The sequence below is a fragment of the Chiloscyllium punctatum genome, chromosome 16 (assembly GCF_047496795.1).
Source record: "Chiloscyllium punctatum isolate Juve2018m chromosome 16, sChiPun1.3, whole genome shotgun sequence".
Lineage (NCBI taxonomy): Eukaryota > Metazoa > Chordata > Chondrichthyes > Orectolobiformes > Hemiscylliidae > Chiloscyllium > Chiloscyllium punctatum.
Genome location: NC_092754.1, coordinates 20,366,816 through 20,380,562, shown reverse-complemented (window position 1 = coordinate 20,380,562; position 13,747 = coordinate 20,366,816). Strand labels below are relative to the sequence as shown.

General features: G+C 39.7%; 1 protein-coding gene across 7 annotated transcripts in view; it reads left to right on the top strand.

Annotated features, from left to right (window-relative positions):
* LOC140487025 (matrix remodeling-associated protein 8-like) overlaps positions 1-13,747 on the top strand; it is a 106,220-nt gene that overhangs the window by 40,862 nt on the left and 51,611 nt on the right. For 6 of the 7 annotated variants that reach the window (XM_072586403.1, XM_072586402.1, XM_072586398.1 and 3 more), the window contains exon 2: positions 2,648-2,727. In XM_072586403.1, the coding sequence (XP_072442504.1) occupies positions 2,648-2,727 (80 nt within the window). Of the gene's footprint in view, positions 1-2,267; positions 2,565-2,647; positions 2,728-13,747 lie in introns of those variants that run through there. The other variant, XM_072586401.1, reaches the window with a different exon arrangement.

Genomic DNA, 13,747 nt, shown 5'->3' with positions numbered 1-13,747 from the left:
TCTTAGCAGGCCTTATACACTTATTGGTAAGGTCCTAGGGAGTGTTGCTGAACAAAGAGACCTTGGAGTGCAGGTTCATAGCTCCTTGAAAATGTAGTTGTGGGTAGATAGGATAGTGAAGAAGGCTGTGGTATGCTTTCCTTTATTGGTCAGAGTATTGAGTACAGGAGTTGGGAGGTCATGTTGTGGCTGTACAGGACATTGGTTGGGCCACTGTTGGAATATTGCATGCAATTCTGGTCTCCTTCCTATCGGAAAGATGTTGTGAAACTTGAAAGGGTTTAGAAAAGATTTAGAAGGATGTTGCCAGGGTTGGAGGATTTGAGCTCTAGGCAGAGGTTAAATAGGCTAGGACTGTTTTCCCTGGCATGCCAGAGGCTGAGGGGTGATCTTATAGAGGTTTATAAAATTATGAGGGGCATGGATAGGATAAATCGACAAAGTCTTTTCCCTGGGGTGGGAGAGTCCAGAACTAGAGGGCATAGGTTTAGGGTGAGAGGGGAAAGATATAAAAGAGACCTAAGGGGCAACGTTTTCACTCAGAGGGTGATATGTATATGGAATGGGCTGCCTGGGGAAGTGGTGGAGGCTAGTACAATTGCAACATTTAAGAGGCATTTGGATGGATATACAAAATTATGAAGGGAATAGATAAGATGGAACTAAAGAAGATGTTTCCACTGGTGGGTGAAACTAGGATCAGAGAGCATAACTCAAAATTAGGGGGCGTGTATTTAGGACGAAATTGAGAAGGAACTTCTTCACCCGAAGAGTTGTGAATCTATGGAATTCCCTGCCCAGTGAAGTAGTTAAGGCTTCCTCAGTAAAAGATTTTAAAGCTAAGATAAAAAAAAATTGAACAGTGAAGGAATTAAGTGTTATGGTGAAAGGGCAGGTAAGTAGAACTGAGGCTACAAAAAGATCAGCCATGATCTTATTGAATGGCAGAGCAGGCTCAAAGGGCCAGATGGCCTACTCCTGCTCTTAGTTCTTATGTTCTAAGAAGGCCTACTATTACAGCAATAGGATTTGCAAAAGTAAATGGTGCTGATGTCTGAATAAACTGGAGATTTAGTCGTGCATACAAATTGTACCATTACTGAACTTGGTTTTACAATTTGCAGTTGCTGCACAACTGAGCACAAACTTGCCATTTTGAACCTAACTGGATGATTACCATCCTTCAAAAAAATGGAACTTGCCATGTCTATCCTATTATGGCAATATGTGACTACAGTGCCACACTAATAGTTGATTCTTAAAATTTTCATGGTAATTAATCATTGACAGTGTACATGGCATATAATCCCAAGATCAAATATTTTTTATAACTGAATAGTCTGCAAACACGCATTGCCTGGATCTGCTTATGAAGAGGGCAGTTGGGAAAGTCCATGGGAATTAGTTATTGTTCACAGGACTTAGGAACAGTCTGCATCAAAGTGAGATGAAAATGAATATTGCACCTAAACAAAAACTCAATTCTCGAAGAAATAAAAATAAACATGTTATATAAGCTTCGAAGACAGTTGACCCGATTTAAAACACACAGGAAAACAAAGTTTCAACCTACTTCCTGACATTACAGAGACTCGATTTCAGAGATATTTCACTTATCTCAACACTTTAGGGATTGCTTTACTGGTTCTTTCCAAGTTCTTTCCTGTGGACTGGAGACAGATCTATAAGTTCGTTCTAAATCTGCTGATTTGAACTTTCCTCAAATCAGAGAATCTAACTTTTTTTGTTCTAAAAACCTGCATTTTTCTAACCAGACCCTCTTGGTTTCGAAGTTTCTTAAACTAAAACTTCTGCTGAGATAACTGGTTCCAGAACTGCCCTGACTACTCCTGGGAGAAATTCTTCTGAGCATGTTTACTTGTTGTATACCCAACAATGTAAACATCTTTCCATTAACACTATTGGCTTTGCAACTCACCTCTCTGATAAAAATTGGATTAGGTCACTGTTCTGGAACGACATTGACTTAAAGAAAATCATTCACCAAAGTAACCAACAATCATACACAACTTTTTTTTTTGAAATCCAAGCTCAAAAATGCTTTTTATATAAGGTTTATATATAAACCTTTCACATAGAATCAATGTATACTTTTTAAGAGAATTTTGCAATTCAAATTATACCAGCAAACAGAGGGTTAAAAGATTTCTGCAATGATGTTTCTACTAGGAAGGTTCAGATTAAAGGGAAGGAAAATCAAAATAAGTCAGAAAAATCCAAAGTGGCAAAGTGTTATGGCCCAGAGCCAAATGAGGCTGGGACAACTCAAAGCTGCTCGAACTCCAAGCAAATTAATAACACACAGAGAAAGAAGAAAACATAGCTTAGGATCTGGAGTCGTGCAGAGCAGTGTGATTAGCGGGAGAGTCACATTTTCTCTGCCAAAGTTAGGAACAGCTTGGGTTTGGAATCATTTGCAGGCAAAAAGGACACATTTACTTGTGAGGCTGGTCTCACCAAGAAAAAGAATATTTACCGACAAGGAGAGGACAACACCCACTCACACCACCCCAATTAAAGAAAAACTCCAAACTTATAAACAGGTCCGTTGAAGTAAAAGGGCTACGAGCTTCAGTAGCAGAGAGCTGTGATGATGTCATAATTTATTTTTGATTTGAAACAACAGAGAAAAGTTTACTGAAGACAAGAAAAAGAAAATGGGACGGCTGGTTAAACTCCTGGTATTGCATCTCCTGATTTTAAAAGGTAAGATGTTTTACGTATACTGTTTTTCAAAAGAATCAAGTCATTTAGATAAGGACTCAGAAGTATAAAATGCATTATAGTATCCTGATTTTTAAGTTCTTCTGTCTCAACTCGCTAACTGGACAAAGGCATTTGCAATTCTAAAGTTTATTGGTTAATGTTCTGAGTTTAAAGGTATGTATAAACAAAGTGTTCGTGGAAGCTTATTGACTTGTGATCATTCTTACTGCATTAATCAAAAGTTAGATGGACATAGGCAGTGACTTTAATGTTTGTCCCGAAAATAAAGCATCAGATTTTTGCGAATGTCTTTCTTGTCACTGATAAAGATACTGTGTAATTTCTCTTGGACATTTAGAATTCTCTGCATGAACAAGCTTTGTCTTTTATTCAGTCTGTGCTGTGTCTGCACTGGGAGTATTCAATATGGCAGACTAGAGGGAGTTTTACTTCATATCTAACCTGTGCTGGAGCTGCCCTGACAGTGTTTGATGTTTGAATGTTTACTTGTTGTGGAAGGTACAAACATCCATCACCTCGATGAGCACAAAATTCAGTTCTTGGCAGTAAAAAATAAGTATCATGACAGTGAGATTCACTGTTAAAGAGATCTGCTAATAGGATAGTACCACCATTTTATCCAAAACTAGATCAGATAACGCAGAACAAAATGTGGGCTTGTTGAGTTACATTTAGATATTGACTAGATATCTTTCTGGCATTCCAACTGCTAACTTCTGTCATTCTATAATTGACCTCAGTGCCTTGGATTAGGAAGAAAAATAAATGAAGGACTATTGCATTTCAGGACATAAAAAAAATCAAAGATAGAATTGGGTTTTCTGTGATTCCCCATACACAAATGTGCTTCGATTACTCGTTGTTGAGACTAGCACTTGAAGGATGGTTAATCAAGCTAAGTACTGACTGTGGGTGGGAAAGACTAAAACTTTGATTTTAACTGGAGTCTAATGTGGGCAGTTGTCTGCTGATCTTGATAAATGCAGGCTCAGAAGATTTTATCCTCATGGACGTCATTTGTCTCCCATCCAAACTGGTGGAAGCAGCTCCTGGCCAGGCAGCAATGGATGTCAGGTGGCTGAAGGAATAGTCCTCAACACTCAGTTAAATGGATAAGAGGGACTCATGATCAGGGAAAGGGTGAACCCAGGACATGGGAGGAGCACTTCGTGTTCTTCCTGACTTCACAAGGAAGCCATACATGAATCAAAACCTGTCTTTGTCAGCCTCTTCCAGCTCCTTCATGCTGCTTATCAAAGGGTTGTAATAGTCACGCTCTGAGAATGCCATATTTAAAGAGGTATCCTGAAGGTCTTTTTCATTTGTATAGAATACCTGCTAAAGTTAGAAACTGCAGGAAAAAGTGGGTTTGGGCAGACAGTTCTACAGATGATTTAAACTGCCCACCCAGTTTCTGCCAGAGAGGAATGGTTAAATTCATCCCATAATAAATTAGGATGCACTTGTGGAAACTTGTACTTTCTTTGCAAATACAAAGAGGTGAGAGGAACTGATGCACCATGAAATGTCCTGATCAGCAACTTCTGTAAGTTATACATTCCAGGATGTACTGTGATAGTTCTGGCACTTTGTGCACTGAAACCCACAGAAGTAGACAAAATTCGGTGATTCCTTAATATAAACCTTCCAGATCCACCACATTTTATTATGTTTGTTGTCTTAAAAAAAACTGATGTGTTACACTAATTGTTCCTGGAACACTGAGAACTTTACCATGATTTTGTTGCTACAAGAATGTATTTTTCAGAAAGCGAATTGGACGAGTTGTATTTTTATAAATCCACATTAGGATTAGAGACATTAAGGGGAGAGTGGGCTTAGAATCAGAGCGAATGAGGAAAATTACAATAGATTCAGGGAAAGCGGAAAATGGTATTAGAATCTGACATTGGAATAACAATGGGGTTAATCATCGAGGATAACAAAAATCTATCAGATTCCCTGCTGCTGATGACTATCTGGATATCCCAACTTGAACTGTCTGGATGTGAAGTGAAAAAGATTAGGCAACGTTGTGATGGTCACTCAAGTCGAGTACTGAACTAGCACTTGTAATATTTTTATTATGCACATAAACATGCTTGAATGTTTGTGTGTTGAACTGTATTTAGTACATTCTTTCTGTAAATTATCCCAGATGTAGCAGAGCCTAGGATTTGTGCTACCCTGTATGCAACACCTTACAGTCTGCCTTTTTCTTTTGTTTGTGATGGTTTGGTTATGTTGGTTGTTTTGTTTTTAGAACATTTTGAAAGATGCTTGAATTCTACGGTTTTTCATGTTGTTGAACATTCCTTGCTCCTATGTTTGACCTATAAAACAATCTTTTTTCTGTTATTTCACTTATTCTGTTGCATCACTTGCTCCAGATTTACTCCAATCCTTTCACTATTATGGTGCCCTGATTAGTTACTCACTTCCTGGCAGGTGTTCCCCAGATGATATTATTAAATGTTTTTTTTAACTGTTTTTCTCTTCTCTCTATTCAAGAGCAAGCCCATGTGACCCTGAGGTTCCTGACTCTGCACAGCTCCGAATTCCTGACAAATTCAAAACAGCTGTTGTTAACCTCTGCTGCAGTTCTCCTCCCCTTACTGCTGTTCTATCTGCCAAAAGGTCATAAAAACATTTTGTCCCATTCTAGGAACGTAGGAATGGAATAGATAGCTCTGATAGTTCCACCACTTAATTAAATCAGGTTTGATCTTTGTTTCGACTCCATTGACCTGTCTTTTATGCATGGTGTGATGTTAGTTGCAATCTTCCTGGAGAAAACCAATTAAGAAGGTGACTACTAGACCCCTATCCATTTAAGGAAATGGACCAGCGAACTAGAAGAACCAGCAGCAAAAGGCAGTTGGCCCACCATGAGATGCTTTCTTATGTGGGCACTGTTGATGTTGGGATGAGAGCACAAGGGTGCCTAATGATAACACAGATCACCATGGCACAGTTAACACTTCTGCCTCACAATACCAGGGAACGGGTTCAGTTCCAGTCTGAGCAACTGTCTTTGTGGAGTTTGCACATTCTCCCTATGTCTGCGTGTGTCTCCTCCAGGTGCTCCAATTTGCTCCCACAGTCCAAAGATGTGCTGATTAGGTGAATTAGACATGCTAAATTGCCATGTAGTGTCCAGGGATGTGCAGGCTAGGTGATTTAACTATGGTAAAATTTAGGGTTATGGGGATAGGGTGGAATGCTGTTTGGAGGATTGGTGCAGACAGCATGGGCTGAATGGCTTCTATCTGCGCTGTATGGATTTTATGACTCTAATTATAGCTTTGTGGCCACAGATGTCATGCTATTGATGTGGAGTGTTAACCCCCCTCTCCATCGTAAGTTGATCAGTGGTCTCAACTGTGGTTCTCTGGCAGCCATGGAACAGGAAGTATGTGGAAAATTTAAAAGATGCTTCCCATGCTCTCTTGACTTGCTGTCAGGTGCCCATCTTCAACTAACAGCTGGACTTCAGCCTCATGGGAGCTGATCCACCATTGTGGCTTTGACAATGTGACCCCAGATGGGGACTTAATAAGACCTCATTCGTATCCTGCTGCTACTGGATTAAGTAATCATTAGTGGACAGAAATGGCTTCAAGAAAATGCACTTAGGTGGAATTGCGTTGAAGAGTCACCCCAGTTTGTGATTTTTAAACTTTCCTCTTAATCACTTCCAAATCCATCCACACAGAAGTTGGAAATGCAGCCTGGTATGATGGAAAGCACTGTGGCCAAATTTCACTTTGTCCATGTACAACATTAAACACTGTGAAGAGCAAGTATCAATGAATAGTAATTCAGGAGAAGGAATATCAGCTGTCTTTCCTTGCTCTAATTCAAGGTTATGGCATTCAATGGTGGCAATTCAGTTACTTTTTTGAGCTAAATCAACTTGGATCTGAGAATAAATCCGGCGAGTGGTCTAGCCCATTTGGTTCAGCACTATAGCAAGAACATCCTTCAGCATTGAAGACTTTAGAAGTCTTTGGGCACATGTTGTCACGTATTGTGTTTAAAATCATCTAGAGTAAAACCACTGATCCAGATTTATGTCCACAGTCTAAACCACACGAGGAATTAAAAATGAATAAAGGTTAGCAGAGAAAAGACAGAGGGGCAGAATATTTCCAAGCTATGAACAATATGGGCTATGGCAAGATAAACGGTAGAATTGTGTGAGATAGCTGTGTCAATGTCAAGGCCATCTTGCCATAACTTCTCAATTTGCTTAAGTGGCTTGGCAACAAACCAGTTGTTGTGAAAGCTTAACATGGAAACCTTGGTGCAGTCTACTTTCTGCTTGCTTTAAAAGAACTCAAAGTTGGACGCTGGGCACCACCATCTCTGACATGCTTTGTGGGTACCAGCCATATACGTTTCATGCTCATTGACACTGGCATCCAATATGTGCCAGCATATGAACCCTCAAGGCATATCTCTGGTCCACTTCCAGGATGTCTCTGCACTTCAGTGCTTCACATTGGGCTTTACCAGTAACTATCATTGCAATGCTGCAGCAAAAACAGTTTGTGTTCAGGAACACACACCCAGCTCATGAACTCACTGTCATAAAGCTCATTTAGTATGAGTCTATCTCAATGCTTGCAGCATCCGTTCCTTGCCTTACCTTGACTTCTTCCATTTTGCCTCCTTAACCAGAGGTACCTGGCTTATATTATTACTGTCTTGAATGCCATTTAGCACAGCCACAAAGCCAGGATGCATGCCACGGTTGTCATCAGGCCTCAATCCAGTCAAATGGGTAGCCTTCACTCAGGGAATCTAGTGTAGTAAATCAAGTGCAGTTTCCAAATCCAGTCCAGGCTGAGTAGATGGCACAGCTTTATTGTTATTCAGGTGGAAAGATTTCCTGAATGAATGAGTTGGCAGCACAAAGGTCATGCATGGCTGTTGATAGTGAAGGTTTGGGTGAGTAAGAGTGAGTGGGGAAGATTTTATATGCATTAGTGAAAGTAGTAGATCATGAGCTTAGTGAGAAGTCAGTGTTGTAGGAGAGAGAGAGTGTGAATGTAACGTATCAAAGAGACATGGTGTTACTCATGCTGATAGATGGCGGAAGGATATTGAACTACAGTGCTAGACATTCCTCTAGAAGGCTGAGACTGCTCCAAACCGTATGTTAGCCTCAGACCAGGCTGGTGTGATTTGTTTTTGTAGTTGCCACTGCTGGTCCTGGGAAAAAAAGCAAGTCCCACATTTGCATCATCCTGAGTGGCAGGAGGTCCAAGACCATATCCACAAAACAGGATGATGTTTTACCCTGTCTGCCATGTCTGGGGTATATGTCAACAATAATGAAGGCAACTCTGGACTGACAATGCTTGTCCATTTACACATTGTAACCTTTTTAGACAGCATGGGCATAAGGGATACTAGTGAATTCCAGGATTTCTAGTGAGTGGCCAATTGCTCCAGGAATGGCATGTGGCAAATATGGTGGGCATAGGAATTGATTTTCACCATGAGACTCAAAAGACAAAGTGGTGAGGTTGGTAATATATAGTGAGAAACTTTACTCCACCTTGCAGTGAGAATCATCCACCAAATTCACCATAACACACACTTCGCCAAAAAATGGCAAGAATTCTGCCTTGCTTATATATTTTGCCTCTCAAGAGCTAGGATGTCCAAAAGTGCTTTATAGCCAATGGAATACTTTAAGTGTAATAAAGGAAAAGCAGCACATCTTTTGCATACCGCAAGGTCCATTAAATGGCAATATGATTAGTAACCAAACAACCTGCATTTAATGACATTGGTTCAAGGATAAAATATTGCCAGAACACCGGGGAGAATCTGTCTGCTCTTCACAAAATAGTGCTATGGCATATTTTGGATTTGCTTAATATACCAAACTGGACCTCAGTTTAGCGTCTTATCTAATTCCAAGAATTGTCCTGCAATGGGGATATCCAACACCCTCTTGATGTGCCTGTTTTGGCTCATGGATGAAAAATGGCAATTTACTTCTGTACTAAAATATTATGAGATTGTATAAATCTGAATCCCAGTGAGAATCAGCATGTTTAAGAGGAGAAAACTGAACTTGAATGAACTGTGCCTTTAGGAGAAGAGGGAGCCTTGATACACGGCTTCCATTCTGAATCTCTTTGAAACTCACTTTATGCTTCAGCATTTATTAGATTACAAAATTACTGATTTTGAAATGATTCTTAGAACTGAATGTGGCCATTAAAAATATAGCTGTTATACCTGAGAGCTATGATCATTTTGTGGAATTGATGACTTGAAGGAACGTGCTGTACCACTGATACAACATCTGTGCTCATCTGGTGGAGGTAAAGAACTATTCAAAAACTGTATGAACATTCACTGATGGACAGTAGGTTGTCTGCAGTTGATACTTTAGCCAGTTACTTTTGAAGTGATGATCTAATTTTTGCCTTGACAGACAATTTTGGTAAAGCTGGACATTTGATAATTTTGAAGAACCCTTAAATGGCTGACCTCAGAATACCTGGGGCCATTTGGTGTCAGACATAATGTTATGCTTCTAACCAATTGAGTCAGTCTGGTTCAGATATAATAATGTACCTCCGTACAACTGGGGAAGGCCCAGATTAGAAACTATATTATACCTGCAATAAATGGAAACAGTTGGAATCAACCACAGATGTAAGCGTACCAAATTAAGAGTAGAGAAGCCAGGTAGTAATAGCATACCAAGTAATATAGAAAAGGACTCAAATGCTGTTTCTATCCCATTACTTTTTGTGTAACTCTGAACCATACACATTAGTTTGTTGTGCTTATATCGTAATCCTGTGAACATCTGAGGATGATGAATATTTTTAAAGAAGCAACAAATGTTGACATACTGCATTGTCAAAATGGAATCTGAAGGATAGGTGACTTCACTTCTGGTGTCTACATGGACAGGGTTGAACTACTTGTCTGGTTATGCCTCTGGAAAGACATTAACATGTAAAAGGCCTTTGGATAATCTTCCATTGAATATATGTCAGGATTTAACAGATCACTTATGGAATTAACAGTATTGCCTGGATGTATACAGAAATACAAATATGATAGTTGCCCTAAGACTTGGTATCTGCAAACTTGAAATCCAGTAAACCAGTATGAAGGATCCGGTTTATCATAAAAAGATGTGAATAACCATTGCTCGTTTAGAGTAAGATGCCTTCCTTCAGAGGGTGTTGATCTTGACTGCCTTTTCTGCACTGATCTTCTAATAAGAAGTGCTATTGTCTCAAGTTAGTTTATATCACATGACCACAAAATCAATACTGTGATTATCCACACAAACAATTTGATGGCATAAAATTACCATCACACAAAGGGTCTGAGGTCCATGAACAACAGCAACTTCCTGAGCAACTATGCAATTTAGAGGAGATGTTCCTCTTCTGGTAACTTTCCCTTTAAGGTTTCCACCTTGCTGCACTTTTCACACTTTTCATTTAATATCATTGTTGTCCTCCAATTCATATGTCATTCAATTTTTCACTCAAGCTTTTACCCTCTTCTGTGCTAGACAACCTTTTATCCTTGGTGATTTGAACCTCCACCTCTATCTCAACAATTCTTGTTCTTTTTATCTCAGAGTTTGCCAGCTTATTTACTCAATCTGTCCCTTAGTGTAGTCATAGACCAATACAGCATGGAATAGACTCTTCGGTCCAACTAGTCCACGCTGACCATATTCTCAAATTAAACAAGTCCCATTTCCCTGAATTTGGCCCATGTCCCTCCAAACTTTCCTATTCATGTACTTATTCAAATGTCTATTAAATGTTGTAACTGTACCTGAATCCACTACTTCCTCGACAGTTCATTCAACACATTAATCACTCTGTGTAAAAAAGTTGCCCTTCATGTCCTTTTTAAAACTTTCTCATCTTACCTAAAATATGATCCCTAGTTTTGAATTCCCGCACCCAAGGGAAAAGACCCATTATCTATGTCCCTCATGATTTTATAAACTTTTATATGGTCACCCCCCAGCCTCCTATATTCCAATGAAAAAAGTCCCAGTCCCAGTAAAATGCCATTCTTACTACCTGTCACGCAAGTTCACCTCCACTATCCTGACAGTGGTCTACATCCCACCCCATGCAGAAGTGAAGACTACTTGTTGAAGCATACAAGACTATAAACAGTCTTGCGAAGGAATTGTTCATTGTAATCAGTGACTTCAACCAGGCCAACCTCAAGAACATACTACCAAAATTCCACCAACAAGTTTCCTGTTCCAACAAAGGTCCGAACATCCTTGACCATTGCTATATAACCATAAGAGATGGCTACTGCTGCTACCCCCATCCACATTTTGGAAAATCAGACCACAACACTCTACTCCTCCTCACGAGCAGAAATTGAAGTGTGAGAATGCGGTACAGATAGTAGTGCATGTTGATCTGAGGAAAGTAATGGGCTTCCACGGGACTGCTTAGAATCAGTGAACTGGTCCATATTCCAGAACTCAGTGGCTAACCTAAATCAGCCACTACCATTACGGACTTTATAGGTAAATATATAGATGACTGCATGCTGAAGAAGTCAATCCGAATGTTCCCCAATCGGAAAGGATGGATGAACGATTGGATCCACTTCCTACTGAAGTTCAGGTCTGAGGCATTCAAGTTGGGCGAGCCTGACCTATATTGGAAATTGAGGTACTACATTCACAAGGTCAAGAAGCAATACCAAACTAAGCTTGAGATTCAGACTAACCACATGGATACCTGCCATTTGTGGCAAGGCTTAAATGGCATAAAGGCCTCCAAAAGGAAGTTGAACAGAATCGCAGGAAACAGGACATCTCTACGTGTTGAGCTCATTGTTTGCATTAAGTAGAAGGGCAGTGAATGATATTACCTATCCCATCAGTCTCGGATGCACCTGTACCCTCAGTCATCGCTGCAGACATTAGATTTATCTTCTTAAGAGTGAACCCACAGGAAAAAAGCCCACTACAGTAAAAAAAACACAACAATGCCTCTACTTCCTCAGGAGGCTAAGGAAATTTGGCATGTCCGTAAAGACACTCACAAATTTTTATAGAGGCATCACAGAAAGTATCCAATCTCAATGAATGGATAGTATGGTTTGGTTACTGCTCTTTCCAAGACCAAAAGAAACTACAGAAAGTTGTGAACAAAGACGAGTCCATTACACAAACCAGCCTCCCATCCATTGATTTTATCTATACTTCCCGTTGCTCAGGAAAGCAGCCAAAATAATCAAAGACCCCTCCCACTCCAGTTATACTCTCTTCCAGCTTCTTTTGTCAGGCAGAAGATATAAATGTTTCTATAGAGGTACGAACAGATTCAAGGATAGCTTCTTCCCTGCTGTTAACAGCCATTTGAATGGATGTCTTTAGCATTAATGTTGATCTTTCTCTGCACCCTTTTTGACAGCTGTAACATTGTATCTTTCCTGTAAGCATGTACGGCAACACGTCGGTATATGTGACAATAATAAATCAAATCAAATCAAATCTGCTTCTTTCGGGGTCCATACCTGGAAAATCTTTTACCAAGTCACTAACCTCCAGACTCTTAAACTATTAGCAAATAGCCTTTTGACCTTTAATCCTTTATGATACTCAACAGATATTGATTCTTTAATGACATCTTTCCATTACCTTTGATGCCTTTATCTCATTAGAATTATGTCTCCTTCTTAGGCCATCAATGTAGATCTTATATCAGCTTCTGTAAACTCAGGATACATTAGGTTGAATGTATTTAACAATCAACTAGATTTACCATTCATTGCCAGATCAAACAAGACCAACTGGGGCATATATATATATATCTATCATTAAAACTGTGCATCATTTTAGAGTGCAAGAAGCCTGGCGATTCCAGCCTTGGGCGACTGTCTGTGTGGAGTTTGCACATTCTCCCCGTGTCTGCATGGGTTTCCTCTGGGTACTCTGGTATCCCCCCACAGTCCAAAGATGTGCGGGTCAGGTGAATTGGCCATGCTAAATTGCCCTTGGTGTTAGGTGCATTAGTCAGAAATGGGTCTGGGTGGGTTACCCTTTGGAGGGTTGGTGTGGACTGGTTAGGCCGAAGGGTCTGTTTCCACACTGTAGGGAATCTAATCTAATCTAATAACACATTCTTCCTTTTGTCCACCGCTATTATCACCTTAAAACAACCCCGCTGCCTCCTCCATCTTACAATAGCAATTAGATTGTGGACTTCATTTTTATAAAGAGCATGATTATCCAATCAGTTGCCATTACTGCTCCCCTCCATTCCCTTAGAAGGCCGATTCCTGTTCTTTTCCTTAACCTGAATTTACAACTTTTCTCTAGCTTCTCTACCATCTTCTCTAATCCTCTTTGAGTTCACCTTGTTGATGAGACATCATTTGTAAATTTTAGACTGTATTCCTACTAAATTACTGATCACTGAACTTCCTTTCCTGACTTCTTTGTGAGCTTAATGGTTGCCCTCCTAAGGTTATAGCTTCTGCTGCTTGAAATCTGTTGACATTAGACATTTCAAAAACCAATCCTTGATCCTTTTCTTCTTGCAAATCACAAACCCATCTTGTGTGTTGTTGAACACAACCTTTTTGGAATTCTTTGTTTGAATCTACTTTTATTAAAGTCAGCTTTTATTAAAAGACAGCTTAATTGACTATGACAAAGGTAATCTATCCCACCTCATCTTCCTTGACCTGTCTGCAACCTTTGACATCGTTCAGTACAAAGTTTTACTCCAAAGCCTCTACTGTTGTCCTGCTGGTTGGAACTGCACTTGACCAGTTTCATTTCTATCTTCCTGTCAAAGCCAAATAATCATATGCAATTGATTCTTTTTTCATTCCTGTAGTATTGCCTCTAGGATTCCCTGAGGCTATTATTCATAGTCTCTCCTTTTTCTCATTTGTGTACTGCTCCTTAGTACCTACATCCAGAATCATGGTGACAGTTTTCATATACATATATTGC